This window comes from Elephas maximus, chromosome 6, assembly GCF_024166365.1.
Source record: "Elephas maximus indicus isolate mEleMax1 chromosome 6, mEleMax1 primary haplotype, whole genome shotgun sequence".
NCBI lineage: Eukaryota > Metazoa > Chordata > Mammalia > Proboscidea > Elephantidae > Elephas > Elephas maximus.
Genome location: NC_064824.1, coordinates 138,606,456 through 138,628,113, shown reverse-complemented (window position 1 = coordinate 138,628,113; position 21,658 = coordinate 138,606,456). Strand labels below are relative to the sequence as shown.

At 44.3% G+C, this 21,658-nt stretch overlaps 1 protein-coding gene across 4 annotated transcripts in view; it reads left to right on the top strand.

Moving 5' to 3' along the window:
* The first annotated feature begins 5,110 nt into the window (after positions 1 to 5,110).
* IQCA1 (IQ motif containing with AAA domain 1) overlaps positions 5,111 to 21,658 on the top strand; it is a 167,760-nt gene continuing 151,212 nt past the window's right edge. For 2 of the 4 annotated variants that reach the window (XM_049888516.1, XM_049888515.1), the window contains exon 1: positions 17,534 to 17,831. Coding sequence is in view for 2 of the 4 variants with exons in the window: in XM_049888515.1 (XP_049744472.1) it covers positions 17,821 to 17,831 (11 nt within the window). In the remaining 2 variants the exon portion in view is untranslated. Of the gene's footprint in view, positions 5,198 to 17,533; positions 17,832 to 21,658 lie in introns of those variants that run through there. The other 2 variants (XM_049888514.1, XM_049888513.1) reach the window with 2 other exon arrangements.

Below are 21,658 nucleotides of genomic sequence, written 5' to 3'. Positions count from 1 at the left end.
TTTTTTTAACTCGTAGCTATTCTTTTTAAAATAATTAATTTTGTTGTTACCGTTGAGAATATGCACAGCAAAACATATACCACTTCGACAGTTTCTACCCCTACAACTCAGTGACATTGTTTACATTCTTCAAGTTGGGCAACCTTTCTCACTCTCCGTTTCCAAATTTTTCCTCCCCATCAACATAAACTCACTGCCCCCTAAGCTTCCTATCTGACCTTTCGAGTAGCTGTTGTCAATTTGATCCCATACAGACAGTTTAAAAGAGCACAATGCTTAAGGTGTAGCCATTCTAGTTGTCTGTACTTCATGTATGAGGACAAATAAAAAGTCTCAAATTTCTCAGCGTGAGAAGCGTAAGTAGACAAGTCTCTTGGGCAGACACATGTGCAAGATGGCGTTCATATTTCGGTTCACAGCCTCAATAGGCTGAACTGGTTATTTAAACAGTAAAATGCCTCGGGGTAGAAGGCGGGTGGGGAATCTGACAGACCAGGCTTGACACCACTCTGAGAGGCCATGACTTCCTTCCCAGTTGGTTCTGACTCATGGCGACCTTGTATATAACGGAACAAAACACTGCACCATCCTGACGGTAGTTGGTGAGTTTAAGCCCACTGCTGCAGCCTGTCCTAGCAGTAGGTAGTTACTCTCTGTCTCAGTCATCTAGTGCTGCTGTAACAGAAATGCAAGTGGATGCCTTTAACAAACAGAAGTTTATTCTATCACAGTTCAGTAGGCTAGAAGTCCGAATTCAGGGTGCCAGCTCCAGGGGGAGGCTCCCTGTCTCTCTCTCTCTGTCGGCTCTGAAAGAAGGTCGTTGTCATCAATCTTCATCTGGTCTAGGAGCTTCTCCTTGCAGGAACCCTATATACAAAGGACCCGCTCTGCTTCCAGCACTGCTTTCTTGTGGTATGAAGTCCCCCATGTCTCTCTGCTCGCTTTTCTCTTTTATATCTCAAAGAGATCCACTTAAAACACAATCTGATTTTATAGATTGAGTCCTGCCTCATCAACATAACTGCCACTAATCTCACCTCATTAACATCATAGAGATTGGATTTACAACACACAGGAAAATCACGTCAAATAACAAAGTGGTGGGCAATCACACAATACTGGGAATTATGGCCTAGCCAAGTTGATACATATTTCTGGGGTACACAATCCAATCTGTGACACTATCCTAACCCTGTATAATGCTCCCTGGCGGGACAGGGCAATGCTTCTTCTAAGGAGGTCCTGCCCTTCTAAGTAGAAAGAATACACAGAAAAGGACGAGGAGGAAGCCAACTGGAACATAAATGGAGGAAGACATGAGCATGTAAAAATTCCTCCTAGCCATCAGCCTGACTTTTTAAAAAACCCAGACAATGTATCTCTTAATTCTAGCAGTCTACTGGGGTGAATTAATAGATGAAGTAGATATTTTCTCTGCTCTTAAGTTGCACCTTGCTTTTGTAGTCTGGGTCGTTCGCAGTTCAAGACCCTGAACGTGTCTCAATAATGACTCAACGGAGCACTCTTATGAACCATGTAGCTGTTACTTGCAATTAGCTTTCTACTCTGGATATCAGAAACTATTGTTTTATTATAAGCATTGTAAAAATAAAATAGCAAGAAGGGAGGGAGGGAGGAAAATGGTATGATACCCAAACAGAAATTGGATAGACGAGTGTTATTTACTCAGAAGTATTATGAAGATATCCGTGACAGTCATTTTTGTGGTAGGTTTAAGGCTGAATTTATGAATGGCTTGTGAAAATCATGTCCCTTTTAAAAGACAGCAGGTGTTAAAACAATGAGAGGTGACCTCCTTCACATCTGGGTTACAAAAGCTGCCTCAGTGTTTGTGGAAAAAAAACAGGATAATAATAATAATAAAAAAAAACATCCTGCTTCTGGCTAGCTCCTTTTCATTTTTTCTCACACTGGGCAGTTTTATTTATAGTTAGTGAAGGTAGCATGCAGGAAACACACACACTCACACACTCGTTTCCCAATGGAAGTGATGTTTATGTGACGTAAAATGGCTTTGGCGTTTGTATAATCTATTATCTTTGGAACTCCATCTAGAATGTAATGTTCAGATTGCTCACATCCCTTTTTAAAGTAGTTGACTAGGATATTCACAACAAAATCTATCAAATAAGATTCATTTCCAGTCCAATATATCTTTTGATACATTACTATAATGGGCTGGGGAGAAGCCAAGCTTTATAACTGAAACACTGCAGTTTGCGAAGGCAGGTGCTGGCCGCTATAGGAATTTTAAATTGTCGTTGAGGCAATACCTCTGTTGGAAAGCATTCTTCTAAACAAACTGTATGGAGCAGATTTTTGACATCTTGGCTATGTCCCCAGATTTCCGTGAATCTCAACATCAGGAGAACTGCTAATTGTGGTGCGGATTTTAGGCAGACGCCGAGGCTCCCCCAATAGCTAAGGGGCTAGCTGCCATGTAACAGCCTTCTGGTGCAAATGCGTGCCAAATGGTTTATGTACATTACTCATTGGAACCTTGTAACAATCCTCTAGGTAAGTACAGCTGTCTCTGTCTCAAATGATATCATGTCTCAGACCTTGGGGACTGCTTGGGAAGAGCCAAATTGTGAATGTTCGATCTCAGAACTAGAACCTCAAGGGCTTACAATGTTTGCTTCCATGATAAAGAATTAGCAAAATTCATACTTTATTCTTTTCCAGTTATTTACACAAATGTAAGACGCTTCACATTTCATTGATTTGCTTTTGTACACACATAATATCAGACACAAAAACTGGCAATTCTTACTGCTCAGAGTTTAACATGTACCATTTTAAAATACACCACTTACGTAGAAAGACATTTTATACTTAGAGAGCACAGAAAACGTTTCTTACATCTAAGTTTAGAGGAGTAGGCCTTCAAATTGGATTCCAACTTTGTACCTTCCTACTTTTACCTGACCACCTCACCTCCACTCTACAGTCCTGCAGGCCTGCCCAGGGAACACACTGGAGCTGAATCAAAGTCACTGGAAGCTTCCACTGCCTTTTCACTGTGCCTTGAAGTGCCCATCAAACCATGGTAGGAGCACTGTAGTCACTCTTCAAACTTTAGGGCTCACACTCATGGAGAATTTACACGGCAGACTTGTTCCAAAGCCAAGTAAACTCATCTTTGAAAGACCCAATTCTTTTACTATGGGTTCAATGAGGAATATGTGAAACACGGCTGACAATAAGAAATCACTGAGTTTTCAGAAAAATACATCATGAACTAAGTCCCCCAAAAGCAAAACACGGAAGTTGGACGATTACCCAGAGACTAAGCAGACAAGGTCATACCATCCAGTTTCTTAGCACATGGCAATTTAAGTACCATGGAGATCCGGGGTGCCAAAAACAGTTAAGCCCTTGACTGCTAGCCAAGAGTTTGGCAGAGGCACCTCAGAAGATAGGCCTGGTAACCTGCTTCCAAAAGGTCACAGCCTTGAAAACACTATGGAGTAGTTCTACTCTGTACACATGGGCTCACCGTGAGTCAGAATCAGCTAGATGGTAACTAATATAACCTGACCCTATGAATGTCAGTAAGTTTCCATCTGTCCTTAAACTAGCCCAAGCCAGATTTGGCCCACCACACTCACGCAGAAGAGCCAGCTATGACTGCTAATTGATCTCAACAGAGGATGAAGCAACCAGTGGAATGAATCAGAAAGAAAATCATCACCTGGATCTTGTCCCAAAGCGAAAGGTCGACAAGAACCACGTCACCTCCTGTTTCCTGGCTGCCTTCAACAATTTACCCTCCCCAGTACGCCTGCGCGGCTGCCATCTTGCTGCCCAAATCACATATAAGCCCTCTTTCCCATAGCTCGGACAATCAGATCTGAGGAGCTTCTTCTTGGATCTTTGCTGTGCACACTGCAGTAAAGTTACTTTCTCTATCTCAAAGACTAGTGTCCAGATCATTGGCAAGTCTGAGCGCATGGGACAGAACTCACCTTCTAGTGTTCGGTAACACTAACAACAACAAAAAAGACACCACACCACAACCCTTCGAGTGATATGAGGGTTATTCTTCTCATTGCGTAGAGATGGATTTAGGTTCAGAAATGTTACCTAAGTTGCTTAAAGTCACACTGCTGAAAAAAATGGAAGAAGTGGAGCTGGTTGTCTGAAAGTTCAGATTGTCCACTATTCCATTCACAGTAATTAAAAGCCCCAGTTTTTATTTTCAAATGAGCAATGAGCTTATAATTTGACTGCACTGTAACCTATTTCCAAGTATCAATGGAATAATTAAAGTATTAAAAGAGAATAAGCAACATCCTGTATACTGTGCAGCGTTCAGACTAATAAGCATGATCCGCGAGCCCAGGGGAGCTTTAGGAAATCTGTAATTGGGCAAAGGAAGGAAGAGAGGCCACATGATAATGCGTAACTCCCTGCTGAGAGGAACCCATATGTGCCTTGGTCACTAAAGGCATTGCCTTAGTTATCTAGTGCTGCTATAACAGAAATACCACAAGTGGATGGTTTCAACAAACAGAAGTATATTCTCTCACAGTTTAGAAGGCTAGAAGTCCAAAGTCAGAGTGCCAACTCCAAGGGAAGCCATTCTGTCTCTGGAGGTTCTGGGGGGAAGGTCCTTGTCATCAATCGTCCCCTGGTCTAGGAGCTTTTCAGTGTGGGGATCTTGGGTTCAAAGGATGCACACTCTTGGCTCTTCTTGCTTGGTGGTAATGATGTCCCCCTCCTCTCTGCTTGATTCTTTCTTTTATATCTCAGAAGAGATTGACTGAAGAAATAACGTAATCTTGTAGATTGAGTCCTGCCTCATTAACATAAAAAAGACTTGTTGAAATGGAGTCAATTTCAACTCATAGCAACCAGAGGTAGGATTTTCAACACATAGGAAAATCACATCAGATGACAAAATGGTGGACAATCACACAATACTGGAAATCATGGCCTAGCCAAGTAGAAACATTTTTGGGGGACACAACTCAATCCATAACAGGTATGTTCTGTCTTCCTAGTACACATCTGGGTCATTACAGAAGACTTGCCAAGACCTACCAAAACTCAGCTCTGTGCTGGCTCCAGTGATTCAGTAAAGACTCAATGGCGTCACCAAAAATCTCAGAAAGTGGCTCTGTATGGCGTGAGAACAGAGGAAGAGTATTGGGATTTCTGGAAAAGAAAGATGGTAAGTATAAAGAGATGTCAATGTAGATTATATCACAGAAGAAGAGCTGGTTCCGGACCATGGTTAAGAAATCAAGCGCCCCTTAGGATTTAAAGAGTTGTTGTTAGTTGCCATCAAGTCAGCTCTGACTACTGGTGACCTTATGTGTTGTCCAGTCCTGTGCCATCTTCGTGATTGTTGGTATGTTTGAGTTCATTGTTGTGACAATTGTGTCAATTCGTCTCATTGAGGGTTTCCCTCATTTTCACTGACCCTCTGCTTTACCAACCATGATGCCATTTTCCAGCGATGGGTCTTTCCTGATGAGGAGTCCAAAGTAAGCGAGCTGAAGTCTCGTCAGCCTCATTTCCAAGGAGCATTCTGGTTGTATTTCCTCTAAGATTGATGTGTTCGTTCTACAGTGTATTCAATATTCTTCACCAGCACCACGGTTTGAATGCGTCAATTCTTCACGTGTCTTCTTTTTTCATCGTCCAGCTTTCAAATGCATATGAGGTGAGTAAAAAGACCACGGCTTGGGTCGGGTGCACCTTTGTCATCAAAGTGGAATCTTTGCTTTTTAAAACCGTTAAATTCTTTCTTTCCATTTATCCCACGAATAAGTTCGTGCCTCCCTAACTTCAAACGCCTTCCCTTATCTCTGTTATCCCTTTCTAGCTCCTTCCCTGCCTTCTCATCTATATTTTGTCCCTCCAATTCTCCAGTTTTCAGCATCCTTTCTTTCCCTAAGATGGTCTACAGTTCTGTCAGTAGCACTTCCTGTCCCCCAGGCTGAAGCCCCGGTGTTACCTTTTGATCTTTCCCCCTGAGCCAGACCGCAGCTCCTATGAATTACACTTTCTCATTATTTTACGCCTTTCTCTTCCATTCTCGGTCTCTCACACAAAAACAGTCAAGGTCTGGATTACTTCTTGTCTTTTCACTGGCCTCCCGGCCTCACAATCACTCCAATTCTCTTTCCCAAACATGCCTCCTTAGCTCTGGAGTCACCATACAATTCAGAAGATGCTCTGCTCACCATTGAGTACATGTATCATCTGGCCCCAGTCTATAATGCCAAGTCTATCCTCAAGTCAAAGTCTTGACCGTCAAATGAGCACATCCCCATACGTGTCCTGTTTCTATGTCTTTGTCCATGTGTTCCTTGGCCTGGAATACTCAACCTCTATTTCCACAGATCAAAAGCCCCACAGCCAGCTCAAATCCCACCTTGTGCTTAATACCTTCTACTTCCCCACTTTGAGGACTAAGGTCACCTTGAGGACCAAGGTGCACCTGACCCAAGCCATGGTGTTTTCAACTGCCTCATATGCATGCAAAAGCTGGGCCATGAATAAGGAAGACCAAAGAAGAATTGATGTCTTTGAATTACGGTGTTGCTGAAGAATACTGGACCGTCAAAAGAACGAACAAATCTGTCTTGGAAGAAGTACAGCCGGAATTCTCCTTAGAAGCAAGGTGGAGACTTCGTTTCAAATACCTTGGACATGGAATCAGGAAGGATCAGTCCCTGGAGAGGGACATCATGCTTGGTAAAGCAGAAGGTCAGCAAATAAAAAGAGGAAGACCCCCTATGAGATGGATTGACCCAGTGGCTGCAACAAGGGGCTCAAGCATAGCAGTGGTTCTGAGGATGGCGTTCTGTTGTTCACAGAGTCACGATAAGTTGGAATTGACTTGACAGCACCTAACGAGGACTCTACTCTTTGAAGGCAGAATTCATTTCTACCAGGGTCATCTTTTTATACTGCACAGAGTTCAGTACTGGGCTTTGCATAGAGCAAACCAAAAAACCAAACCTGTTGCTGTCAAATAGATCCCAACTCATAGTGACCCTATAAGACAGAGTACAACTGCCTCATAGAGTTTCCAAGGAGTGCCTGGTAGATTCAAACTTAACCTTGCGGTTAGCAGCCATAGCCCTTAACCACTACGCAACCAGGGTTTCCTTGCTTAGAGCAGGCATCAATAAATATTTGCTCATATGAATTGATATGTATCAAGGGGAATGGAAAGACAGATTTTCCCAAAGACCTGGCAATCTGACTATGAAGTCTTCACATTTTAAATGAAATGACACATCAGGTACGTAGGTCACAGCATAATAACTGTAGAAGAGGTAGCAATCAGTTTAGAGGAAATGACTGAAAAGATAAATCAAAATAATCATTACAATCTCAGATTTTTTTTTTTTTTTTATAGAGCATGGTTACTAAAAAAAACCCAAATTTAGTATTTTCATGTAAGAAGAGAAATAACGTTACAAATACCACAGAGATATAACAGGATGAAAGCTCTCTGGATGCAAATCATTTTCTCTCGGCTACGAGGCTACTAACCTTAAGGTTGGTGGTTCAAACCCAGCCAGCAGCAATATGGAAGAAAGGCCTGACCGTCTGCTTCCACAAAGATACAGCCAAGAAAGCCCTATGGAGTCTGGTTCTACTCTGTAACACGTGGGGTTGCCATGAATCAGAATCAACTCCACAACAGGTTTGGTTTCCTGGTGTTTTTTCTTTTATAACAGGATGTGACTCTTGAATGGAATTCAGCAAGATGGATAGAGCCCACAGAGGGTGGAACAGGGCACTGTGCCTCATGGAAGTCCAGGAACTGCGTAAGGCCACCGTCGAGGTCCTTCAGGGAAGTCATTCCTTGGAGTGTCCAGTCAATCACATTTCTCATGCTGCCCAAGCAAGTGGTCGTGAGTCTTCCCTGCACTGGGCGCTTGGTCCAGTTGTGTAGTTTATAGTTTGGTCTGTGGTACAGTGTGTTTCTGTCTTGTTTCTGTTTTAGTCTTGCTGTTACTGGGAAGAATGGGAGAGAGTTTGTTAGCCGAGGAGGAGGATGTTGGGTCCTTGAGTGGGAAGGTGCCTGTTGGAAGCCTTACGTTGGGCACCATTTTGATTGGTTAGTGGCTTGCACGCCACCTTGTGGCATGAAAAGGCCCTGCTAGCGGTTGCAGCTTGAGTTGCCTGAGGCAGAGGTCTAGACGGATGAGCTGTTTTGGGGATTTCACTCTGGTGCAGGCTTTGGGAAGGCTCAGGTATGAGTAAGAAAGCGAGTTTCCTGGTCTGGCTGAATCACAGCGGTTGAGTGAAAGAAATTACAGCGAAGACTGGTGACTCATGAAAGAAAAGGTCAGGTTGTAATACATGAACTTCATGTGGATCCCAGGAAATATCCCAGAACAGATAATTAAAATGACTGGTGAGTTCTTATTAAAAACAAGCAGTGAAAACAAGTCGTGTCATCTTATAGTATAAGGCACACAGCAGTCTAGCCTAATTTTAGCTTTCGTTAGTCACTATTCTGACAGATAAATGCTATGCCCTAGTAGCGCAGTGGTTAAACGGCTGGCTGCTAACCAAAAGGCCAGCAGTTTGAATCCACCAGCCACTCCTTGAAAACCCTATGGGGCAGTTCTGCTCTGTCCTATACGGTTGCTATGAGTCGGAATTGACTCGCTGGCAACGAGTTTTGGGTTTTATACATATATACATATGTATATAAACGTCTGTACTTATTGTATATATATGATATATATTTGTATATATCAGGTTGCTATGAGTCAGAATCAATTCGATGGCAACAGTTTTATTTTATTATATATATGTATATACACCAATAATATGTGTGTGTGTGTGTGTGTGCGTGTGTGTGTATTAGGCATACGCTTGACAAAGTGTTCATCTCATGGTCTCATTAAAGGCAGCAAAAAAAAATGTGAGCCAGGTGGTACTGTGGCTGGGAAGGTTTGTAACTTGTTGACTGGCCATTCTCAGAAAAATATCAACTAGTACATTGGCGTAAACGTGGACACATTTCTAGCATTGGGCTGTAGTGCTCTCTGGCTCTGTTGTAGACAACATTTTTATCAAAAGCATGGATCTGATTTGAAGAATGACATGGAACTGGATGGGACGGTGAACACACTAAATGATAGAGGTGGCTCAGCAGGAGAAATTGTGGAAAGATTCAGAGGTTTAGCTGAGTGTCACACAAGTCAACGGTGTGATGTAGCCACCAAAGCTGTAACACAGTTTGGGTTTGCATCAGTAGACCTGAGGAAGGGGCTCTGCTGCTAGTCGGTGGAGTGCCTGCCCCACCTAGAAGGGCTTGTCTGAAAGACACCTCCCAAGTAAACAGTGTTACAGAGAGAATGGTGGCCAGGAGACCCGAAACCTCATCATGTGGAAGAAGCTGAGGGTGCTTGCCCTGAAATCAAGACGACGTTGGGTGTGATGTTGTTGCAGTTAGGTACTGTAGAGTTACATAGTGACCCTACGTACAACGGAAGGAAACACGGCCCAGTCCTGCGCGGTCCTCACAATCCTTGTTATGCTTGAGCTCATTGTTGCAGCTACTGTCAGTCCATCTTGTTGAGGTCCAAAGCGTATGTGAGACGATGTCTTGCCATCCTCCCTTCTAGGGAGCATTTTAGGTAGAGGAAAATGTGGGCTTAAATGTCTAAAAAACTACTCCTGTAGAAAAGGAAAGAGCCTTGTTCTGTTCTGCCCTGGAGGCTCAATGTGAAAACAAAGAATAATAGTGAGAGTTGTTGGAACCAGAATGGACCTTTTCACTGGCAGTGTGTTGGCAGAGATGGGATGCTCAAGAGATAAGGTGTCCTAGGGGCCTGAAGCATCTGATACAGAGGTAGATAACTTCTAAGGGCTCTTCCAGGCCAATCATTCCTCCAGGAGATGTACCTCCTAGATGATATTAAATATTGATATTAAGTATTCCAGGGCCAAAGTAACTGACCTACCACATCTGCCTAGTCACATAGCAATGATTTTTCCCAAAGGTAGTTTAAGAATCACTATTTTCAGTAATATCGGTTTCACGGGAAACCAATTAGTTAATAAACACTAATTAAGGTAGCGGTTGCTACCAGCATGTATATAATGCTTAAGAGTGCAGTCTTTGAAGCCAAACTACTGGGTGTTTGAGTACCAACTCCACCAGCAACTTAAGTATAACCTTGGACATACTGTTGCTTAATCTCTCTGGGCCTCAGTTTCCACATCTGTAAAATGGGGACTAAAATATTATCCACCTCTTAAAATTAATGAGAAAATATAATGAATGCATACATGCCAGGTTCCCAACGGTCCCTGGCATAGAGTAAGTGGTCAGTAAGTGTGGCAACTGACAAAGTTCACAGAATATAATCAAAAAGCAACTATATTTGTTCACCTACTGTGCAGAATTCTGGAGAGCTTGTTCTACCATATTCTCACGTGGAGTATTGCACTAGTCCTTTTTTTATAATTTGTGTTATTTTTCGTTGCTGGGTGTTGAGGCTATACATGGCAGAACTTACATCGATTCAGCCATTTCTACATATACAGTTCAGTGGTACTGATTACGTTCTTCAAGCTGTGCAGCCATTCTGCACTAGTCCTTTTAACAGGACTTGAATCCTTTGATTGTTTAGATTTCATCATCAAGTAATTTATTTTCTAGAAGGACTTGGGGGTTGTGGCAAGTATTGAACTTTGCCTACAGAAAGGCCAATCCCACCTGCTTCCATATTAGCAGAGCCCTACTGCTCCCCTCCTTGGTGGTGTAGTCGTTGTTAGGTGTCTGAGTCCATTCCCGCTCACAGCAATCACATGCACAAAACGTGTGATCCTTACAACTGTTGCTAAGCGTGAGCCCATTGTCGCAGCCACCGTGTCAGTCCATCTCGTTGAGGGTCTTCCCCTTTTTCACTGACTCTCTACCAAGCACGATGTCCTTCTCCAGGGACTGGTCCCTCCTGATAACGTCCAAAGTACGTGACACCAGGTCTTGCCATCCTGGCTTCTAAGGAGCATTCTGGCTGTACTTCTTCCAAGACAGATTTGTTCGTTCTTCTGGTAGTCCACAGTATATGCAATATTCTTTGCCAACACCATAATTCAAAGGCATCAATTCTTCTTTGGTCTTCCTTATTCAGTATTCCTTTTTTTGGAAGTAGATCACCAGGTTCTTCTTCCTAGTCTGTCTTTATCTGGAAGCTCTGTTGAAACCTGTCCACCACGTGGGGCCCTGCTGATATTTGAAATACCGGTGGCATAGCTTTCAGCATGAGAGCAACATGCAAGCCATCATAGCATGACAAACTGACAGATAAGTGGCGACTGTCCTTCTAAAGGCAGGTAAATGCTGATTAAGACAATCATGGTAGTCACTTTGCCCCACTGGCCCTTCTACTATCTTGAGATATTAGATGAAATATGCAATATCTATAATGTAAGCATGTAGTGCCTAGGATGTAAGCACATAATGCCTACTGTTGCTGCAGACATTTTGTGACCATGAAGGCAGCCACCCAACATCCTAAGGATAGCAGCTCTGATAGAGGCAAAGACCTGGATCTTTGAGGATATCACTGAGCCACAGGAATGATCAGCCCTGAAACTGTCCCACCTCTACTCTTGTTAAGTGATATTCTAAATTCTCATTGTTTAAGCCATTGGGCACTGGATTTTCTATTACATTGCATTTGAAAACATTCTGATTTATACATGAGTACTATGTTTTACTATATCCTGAGGGATTTCATATTTTGGAATATTGAGTGAGTAGAAAAATTCATGAGTTACACTTTGCACTAAAAACTTTGTAAATATACCTTCATTTTCATCTGACATTGAAAGCTACTGTGTAGAAAGCTGAGGCTAACCAGATTCCTCTTCTCACTTTCCCTGAAGTTCATAACTTATCCAGGATCTCTCTTGGTGTTGGTTGCTCTGTATCAGTTTTTCCTGGAACATAGCGAAAGCTTTTGATCTGTTGCTGTATTTCCTTTATTTTGGAAACCATTCGGTCTTAACTACCTGGTGCTGCTATAACAAAAATACCACAAGTGCATGGCTTTAACAAACAGAACATTTATTCTCTCACATCCTAGGAGGCTAGAAATCCAAATTCAGGGCACCAGATCCAGGGGAGGGCTTTCTGTCTCTGTTGGCTCTGGGGAAGGTCCTTGTCATCAGTCTTCTCCCAGTCTAGGAGCTTCTCAGCCAAGGGACCCCAGGTCTAAAAGATATTCTCTACTTCCAATGCTTCTTTCTTGGTGGCATGAGGTCCCACTCCTCTCTGCTCGCTTCTCTCTCGTATATCTCAAAAGATACAACCTAATCTGACTCTAGATACAACCTAATCCTACAGATTGAGTCTTGCCTCTTTAACATAACTGCCTCTAATCCTGCCTCATGAACATCATAGAGTTTAGGATTTACAGTACATAGGAAAAGAGTCACATCAAATCACAAAAGCGGTGGACAACCACACAATACTGTGAATCATGGCCTAACCAAGTTGACACGCACATTTTGGGGGAACACAATTCAATCCATAACAATACCCTTCCTTGTAACTTCGGGGGGTGGGGAGGAGATCTATTGTTAAAAGTCTCTTTTTCATGGACATCAACTAACGTTTTTTGAACTGCTTAAAGACTTAAGTCATTTTTCACTGCATTCCCTGTAATTGGTTTAAGTTTTTCCTCTAAATCAGTAATTAAGCTGAATTGTGCCTGGTTTGTTTCCGGATTTTTCTAATCCATTTCTGTATTGGATTATTTCTGATTTTCATCTGATTTCCTTTCCTGTATTACCTCTTTTCCTTCTCATTCTATTGCTTTATATTTTCTCCCGGCTCTTATTTCAGTAAATTAATGTTATTAACTTACGATAACATAAAACACATGTAAGGGATTGTCCTCTTTTATTTATTTGGTTACTTTTTCTTCCAGACAAGTTTCTTCATCTGTCTCACCCATGCTATGTTCCTCCCCCAACACACACACACACACACACATTTTATTGATGTCTTGGGGGTCTGGGTAGTAGATATCCTGTTTCTTTTTATCTTATTCGTGTTTAACGTGGGTTGCTCTTTAGAAATCTTCTATTTGCTCAAATACAATGTGGACAAATTCTCCTTGACTCCCTTCTCACTGTACCTGAATGAGTTAAGAGCTGGGATATTAAATTTTGTTTATGTCCCTGTAGACGAAATGCACAGTGGGGATAAGGTTGTTGCACAGAAACCAGGTGTGGAAGGACTGGATGCAGCTTTTCTCCTGAGGCTTTGCTGAATTTTACCACCATTCACACACCTTGTTAGGAGCCTGTGTCATATTCCTGTGACAGAGCACCCTTTCTATCAGTTTCCCGTAGCTGACATAACCAATTTCCACAAACTAGGTGGCTTAAGACAACAGAATTTTATTCTCTCACAGTTCTGGAGGCCAGAGACATGAAATCAGTATTACTGGACTAAAATCAAGGTTTTGGAAGGTCCGCTTTCTTTGTGGCTGCATCATCCACTTTCTGCCTTTGTCTTCACATTATCTTCTCTTCTACGTGTGTGTGTGTGTCAAACCTCCTTCTGCTCCTGTCTTATAAAGATCCACGTAATATACAGCCGAAAGATGAGCCCCTCAGGTTGGAAGGTGCTCAAAATACGCCTGGGGAAGGAAGGGCTGCCTTCTCAAAGTAGGGTCGACCTTAATGATGTGGATGGAGTCCAGCTTCCGGAATCTTCATTCGTTGATGTGGCATGACTCGAAATGAGAGGAAATAGCTGCAAGTATCCATTAATAATTGAAACGTGGAATGTACAAGGTATGAATCTAGGAAAATTGGAAGTTGTCAAAAATGAAATGGAATGCATAGACATCGATACCCTAGGCATTAGTGGACTGAAAACGACTGGTATTGGCCATTTTGGATTGGACAATCATAAGGTCTACGACACCGGGAAAAAAAATTTTAAGAGGAATGACGTCACAATTCATCACCAAAAAGAACATTAGAGGATCTATGCTGGAATACAATGCTGTCAGTGACAGGATAATATCCATACGCTGGCAAGGAAGATCAGTTAATACAATTATTATTCAAATTTACCTGCCAACCATTACAGCCAAAGATGAAAAAATTGAAGATTTTTACTAATTTTTGCAGTCTGGAATTGATCAAACATGCAATCAAGATGTGCTGATAATTACTAATGATTGGAATGGGAAAGTTGGAAACAAAGAAGAAGGATGAGTAGTTGGAAAATATGGCCTTGATAATAGAAATGACACCAAAAATCGCATGACAGAATTTTGCAAGACCAACGATTTCTTCATGGAAAATACCTTTTTTCAACAACATATCCAACAACTATACACGTAGACCTCACTAGATGGAAAATACTGGAATCAAATTGACTACATCTGTGGAAAGAGACGGTGGAGAAACTCAAAAGGATCAGTCAGAACAAGGCCAGGGGCCAAGTGCAGAACAGAGCAATTGCTCATATACGTGTTCAAGCTGAAAAAAAAAAATTTTTTTTTTTTAAAAAAAAAGCCAAAATACAACCTTGCGCGTGTTGTTGTTGTCATTAGGTGCTGTTGAGTCAGTTCCGACTCACAGCAGCACTATGCACAACAGAACAAAACACTGCCTGGTCCTGCGCCATCCTCACAATTGTTGCTATGCTTGAGCCCATTGTTGCAGCCACTGTGTCAATACATCTCGTTGAGGGTCTTCCTCTTTTTTGATGATCTTCTACTTTACCAAGCATGATGTCCTTCTCCAGGGACTGATCCCTCCCGACAACATGTCCAAAATATGTGAGATGCAGTCTCACCATCCTTGCTTCCAAGGAGCATTGTGGTCGCACTTCTTCCGAAACAGATTTGTTCATTCTTTTGGCAGCCCATGGTATATTCAATATTCTTCACCAACACATTTCTAAGGCATCAATTCTTCTTCCATCTTCCTTATTCATTGTCCAGCTTTCACATGCATATGAGGAGACTGAAAACACCATGGCTTGAGTCAGGCACACCTTAGTCCTCAAGGTGACATCTTTGCTTTTTAACACTTTAAAGAGATCTCTCGCAGCAGATTTGCCCAGTACAATGCATCTTTTGATTTCTTGACTGCTGCTTCCATGGGTGTTGATTGCGGATCCAAGTAAAATGAAATCTCTTGGATTTCTCCGGGTGGTTTGCTTATCCTGCTTACCCTTTCATCTCACTTCAAGATTCATTATGCAAATTGTATTAAGTGTCTTCTGTATATCAAGAAGGATTACTGTGAATCCTTGGCATGTTGTCTCCTTGGTTTTCCTCCCCAGTAGGGCTTTTGGCCCCTGGGTGGCACGAACTGTTTGCACTTGACTACTAACCTAAAGGTTGGTGCTTCTAGCCCACACAGCTACACTGTGGAAGAAAGGCCCGGCAATCTGCTTTCGTAAAGATTACAGCCAAGAAAACGCTATGGAGCAGTTCTACTCTGCAACACATGGGGTCACCATGAGTCATGTCATGGATTTAATTATGTCCCCCAAAAATGTGTGTGTCAGCTTGGCTGGGCCATGATTCGCAGTATTGTGTGATTTTCCTATATGTTGTCAATCCTGCCTCTGTGATGTTAATGAGGGAGAATGGGCAGCAGTTGTGTTAGTGAGTCAGGACTCAACCTAGAAGACTGGATTGTGTCTTGAGGCAATCTCTTGGGATATAAAAGAAGTGAGCAGAGAGACGGGGGGCCTCATACCACCAAGAAAGCAGTGCTGGGAGCAGAGCGCGTCCCTTGGTCTCCAGGTCCCTACGCAGAGAAGCTCCTAGTCTGGGGGAAGATTGGTGAGAAGGCAGACAGAGAGAAAGCCTCCCCCTGGAGCTGACACCCTGAATTTGGCCTTTTAGCCTACTTTACTGTGAAGAAATAAATTTCTCTTTGTTAAAGCCATCCACTTGTGGTAATTTTGTTATAGCGGCACTAGGTGGCTAAGACAAGTCAGAATTGACTCAACAGTAACTGTGTTGGGAATTGTAGGGGTCTGGGGAGGAAGGATGAGGTTAGATGCCAGTCTTCACTTCAGGCTATTTACTTCATTTGAGTAGCTTTTGAAGTTTATGGCACCAGATTGTACTTACTTTCTTGTTTGGTTGCTGCTTTTGTGTGTGTGTGTGTGGCTAGTTTTCACTCTCATTTTGTTCATTTCACCAGTTACCATGGGGGAGATGTTCTGTGATCCAGGTTCATTCTCCCATTTTAAATGGCTGTCTTCCCCATGCTTTCTGCATGCCTTAGCCCTGGTGGCACAGTGGTTAAGAACTTGGCTGCTAACCAAAAGGTTGGCAGTTCAAATCCACCAGCCACTCCTTGGAAACTCTATGAGGCAGTTCTACTCAGTCCTAAAGGGACACTATGAGTCAGAATTGACTCAACGGCAACCGGTTTAGTTCTGGGTACGTTCCTACAGAACCTGCAGATTATAAAATTCGCGTGTCAATCTCAGAAGTTATTAAAAATCAAAGAAGAAAAGCAATGAAAGCAAACACTCATTTAAAAAAATAATTGCCACCGAGTAGATTCCAACTCATAGCAACCCTACAGGACAGAGTAGAACTGCCCCGTAGGGTTTTGAAGGAGTGGCTGGTGGATTCGAACTGCCGACCTCTGGTTAGCAGCTGAGCTCTTAGCCACTGCACCACCAGGGTAGCGGTTACTTTTACTGACTTACAAATAACTAACATCCAGAAAGCATTTTAAAAATTTACAACACCCTAGAGCCTATTTCATTTTCATTAAGACCCAGAAAGGGCAGTGTCTGCATCTGTCTTGTATCCCCAGAACCTAAGCCTGTATGTGGCCCACCACAGTTTTTGGTTTACTGGTAAAACCCTGGCCCTCCAAGCAGGACACCTGGGTCCGATTGCTCGGCGATACATTTCATGGGCAGCCACCACCTGTCTGTCAGTAGAGGCTTGCGTGTTGCTGAAAGCAGTGGAACTTCCAGACTGAAACAGACTAGGAAGAAACACCTGGCCATCTATTCCTGGAAACCAGTAAACGAAAACCTTATGCATCACAAGGGCTGATCACCAACCCATCATGGGAATGGCACAGGACCCAGCAGCGATTTGCTCTATTGTGCATGGGGTTGCCATTTGTAGGGCTCATTCCACCGCAGCTAACAATAATAGCTACCTAGGAAAGTTTTGAACTAACGAATGACTATTTTCTTACTTCACAGATGGGAAAACTGAAGGCTGTAATCATTAAGGACCTTGTCCCAAGCCCATATGGCTGAACAAGATGTCTCGTCTGGAGACCTAGGGAAATGGGCGAGAGAACGAAGGGGTCGGGGGGCCCGGGGACGCTGGGCGGGCTGCCCGGGCACTCAGCTCTGCACCCCGGTTCCTGCAAGGCTGCGGCTCCGAGTCTAACCCGCCTCTCCCGTTGCCAGGGTAACAGGAGGGGCAGCGCAGGCGCAGAGCGTGCAGGAGGGGGCGGGGAGCTGCGCGCGGCCACAGCTGGACGACTCTGCGCAGGCGCAGCGTCCCGTTGCTAGGGCCTCGTCGCCTCCAGCAGGGTAGCCAAAGCAAGGTTTGGGGGTTCCGGAGCCTAGGCTTGCGGCAGGAAAGGTCGGAATCACCCTCTGGGCCCTGCGCGCTCCGGGTCGGTGAGGCCTCCGCTGTGGCCTGTCCCTGCTGGAAGTGAGGGTACCCCGGCTCCTGTCCCTGTTCATACAGAGCATCCCCCACCCCCTGCACCCCAGTGGTGCCCTGACCCCCGCAGCCGCCGCCCGTCCGAGGGCGAGGAGCACGGCGAGAACCAGCCATGTCGAACGCGTAAGTGATGGGGCCCTGGCCAGCTCCCCACCAGCCACGGGTGGGCTTGGCGAGCCCCAAAGATGCACAGCACACTCTGCTCGGCTCCTCCCTTCTCTTCCCTCCCCTCCCCTCCCCTTCCCTTCTCTTCCCTTCTCCCCCCTCACCTTCCCTTCTCTTCCTTCCCCTCCCCTCCCCTCCCATCACCTTCCCTTTTCTTCCCTCCTCCCCCCTCACCTTCCCTTCTCTTCCCCCCTCCCCATCCCTTCTCTTCCCTCCCCTCCCCTCCCCATCCCTTCTCCTCCATCCTCTCCCCTCACTTTCCCATCCCTCACCTTCCCTCCCCTCCGCTTCTCTCCTCGCCCTTTCTCTCTCCTCCTCTCCCCTTCCCTCCTCTCATCTTCCCTCACCTTCTCTTCTGTCATCTTCCCTCATCTTCTCTTCTCTCCCCTTCTGTTACCTTCTCTCACCTCTTCTGTTATTTTTTCACAGTAATAAATGGGTTGCTTTGTGAAAACATCCAGGTCCCAATATTTAAGTCACATCCATCCCTGTACCATGGAAGGGCGCTTGCCCCACAGTTGTCTCGTTTGGTCCCCATAGTAATCATTTCAGACACGGATTACATGTATAGACAATAGAACCTGTGTGGGTGCTGTTCTACCTGCTTGAAATAGAATAACTCTTTTATAAGTCTTTACAACAACCCTGTAACGTAGGGGCCATTATATTATTATTATTTCCATTTTACAAATGAAAAAACTTAGTCATAAAGTGACTAAGGAGCTCATACAGTGAATAGATGGTTCCAAATCGGCAGTGTGACTCCAGCCTGCACTCTTACTAATACTAACCCTGCTTTCTAGTCAAGGGAGTAGGAGCAGAGAGGTTAAGGACTTGCCATGGTTTTGTGGGTGGGAGTGACGTGCAGTTCAGTTGTGGGCGTGTTGAGTTTGAAGTGCTTCTTGGATACCTAGTGCCTCTTGGAGATCAAGCAGGCAGTTGAATATTCAAGTCTTGAATTCAGGAGCGAGGTCTGTGTGTGAAGTATAAATTTGAGACCTGCTGGCATATAGGTGGTATTTATGAGACATGGAATTGAGTATAAATAGAAGAGAGAGAGAAGATCCAAGGATGGAGCTTTGGGACATTCCAGAGGTAAGAGACTGGAGAGAAGAAGAGAAACCAGCAGAGGAAACTAAGGAGTGACCCATGAGAAAGAAGCAAAATCAAGAGTCTGTGGTGCCCTGGAAATCAGGTGAAGAAATAAAGAGTGTTTCTAGGAGGAAGGAGTAGTTGACTCTGTCAGTGCTGCTAAGACAAGTCAGAGGAGATCTGAGAACTGACGGTCGGATTTAGCAACGTGGAGGCCACTGATGAGCCTGCGAGGAGCTGATTCAGTGAGTGATGGAATAGAAAGTGAGGTGTGATGGATTGCTGTCCATAGTCTTATAACGCCCACCCAAGTGACTGGGCGAGGCTGTGCAGACAAGGTAATTGTGGCCCACCAAGGGGATTGGTCAGTTTTTCCATCCCACTAGGCTTAAAATGAGCCATCCCAGAGACAGGAAGGAGAGGGTACCACCTCCACTAAGGAAGAAGAGCCAGGAGCAGAGCCCATCCTTTGGATGCAGGATTCCTGTGATGAGAAGCTCCTGGAAACGGGAGTCCAACAGGGAGAGAGCTGTAACACTGAAGACGGTGAGAAGCAGTAGCAGAGAAATGGCGGCTGGAGGGACTGGCAGGAGACCAGCAGGAGGTGGCGCAGTGGGCTTCCCCGGCCCGCAGAGCCAGAAAGCCATATGCCTTTGGGCAGGAGGTTTGCTGGAGGAGTAGGGTACCTCCAGGCACTTGGTGCAGCTGGGTTTGCAAGATATGACAGTCTCCTTCTACAAAGATTACAGCCTTGGACTCACTATGGGGCAGTTCTCCTCTGTGCTATAGGGTCTTTGTGAGCTGGAGTCGGCGGGATGGCAATGATTTATTTTTTTTACTGGATGAAGTATAAAGTAACTTGGGGAGAATTCCCACTTCTTAGTATTTGTATTTCCCCTTGAGGTGCGTGCTCTGAATGTTCAAGAGCACCACCCCCTACCCCCCCAACCCCCCTCCAGCTGTAGGAGTCTGCCAAGCAGTGGAAAGAACAATCTGGTCTTTTTCAACGGTCATAATCAGTCATGTCCACCCCCAGTCCTCCTGGCTTCAAAAGCTGTAACATCTCTAGGTCGTATGCTCAAGTCTGAAACCCATCGGGTATTTTTTTTTAAGAAGTAAGTAGTCTCGTGGATGAAATACTGCCTTCTCTTTACAAGGTGCATTTAAAATGTCAAGAACACGTCCACATCTGTTCTCTCGTTCCCACAGTAATCCTCTGCGGTGTCCGGGGTGGGTATTATTATCTGCATTTGACACTTCAGGAAACGTAGGCTCAGAGGGGTTAAGTGACCTGCCAGAGACGCAGAGAGGAACCGCTGTGGGAGACAGGCCCTGGTTTTAAACTACAACCACTTTCACTTTCAAAAAACATCTTGCCGTCCCCAAGGGAAATGAAAGCATACCTCTGCACAAAACTTTGTGCACACACGTGTTCATACTGGCCCTATTCATGATAGCCCAAAAGTGGAGACAACCCAAATGTCCATCAGCAGCTGAGTGGATAAAGGAGATGTTGTATACCCATACAATGGAATATTAAACCAAACCCAGTGCCAACGAGTCGATTCCGACTCATAGCGACCCTATAGGACAGAGTAGAACTGCCCCATAGAGTTTCCAAGGAGTGCCTGGTGGATTTGAACTGCCAACCTTTCTGTTAGCAGCCATAGCACTTAACCACTATGCCACCAGGGTTTCTGAAAATGGAATATTAGCCATCCGTAAACAGGAAAGGCATCGTGGTACAACATGGATGGGCCTTGAGAACTCATGCTGAGTGCAAGAGGCCACTCACAAAGACCACATAGTGTATGATCCCATTTGTATGAAATGCCCAGAATAGGCAAATCCACAGATAGAAAGTAGTTGTCAGGGCCTGGGGGGTGGGAGCGGGAAACGGGGAGTGACAGCTAACGGGCGAGGGATTTCTTTCTGGGATAATGAAAATGTCCTAAACTAAATAATGGTGCTCGTTGCACAATCTCGTGTGTATATTAAAAACCGCTACACGGGACGCTCTGAAGGGGTGAATTTTATGGTATGTGAATTACATCTCAATAATAAGAGCCAGTAACCAGGTTCTGTTCGGACAGCTCCGACTCAGGGCGCCCCGTGTGTGCCAAAGTAAACTGGGCTCCAGAGGGGTTTCAATGGCTGCTTATTTTGGAAGCAGATCACCAGGTCTTTCTTTGGGGGTTCCTCTGGGTGGACTGGAACCTCCAGCCTTTCGGTCGGCAGGCGAGCACGTTAACCGTTTGCCCACCCAGGAGCTCCGTGTAAATGCTGGGTGTGTCGTATTCCATTAAGTCGGCCATGCTTTCCCCAGGTGCAGTCAGGAGCCTGCTCAACCCAAGATCCCTTGCTATTGATACCACAGCCCGTAGGAGGTTTTGGGGTTCCGGTCACAGCATTTGTGGGGACAGCCTTCTCAGGGTATTATACAACCTTAATGCTTGTTGGTGTGTAAAATGTCTTGAAGTCCAATAAGATAGATGCCTTCAATCTTTTACTGTCTACCCCACACCCCTCCATTTTTAAATTATTGCTAGGTTTTAGTTATAGATTCTGTATTATATCATTATCCAATTCTCTGTAATATAAAGTTTGTGTGTCCTTCTCAAGAGTTTGCTGTCTTTGTATCTTGTCTCTTGAGGCGGGAACATATGCTGCCTTATACTTAATCACATCATATT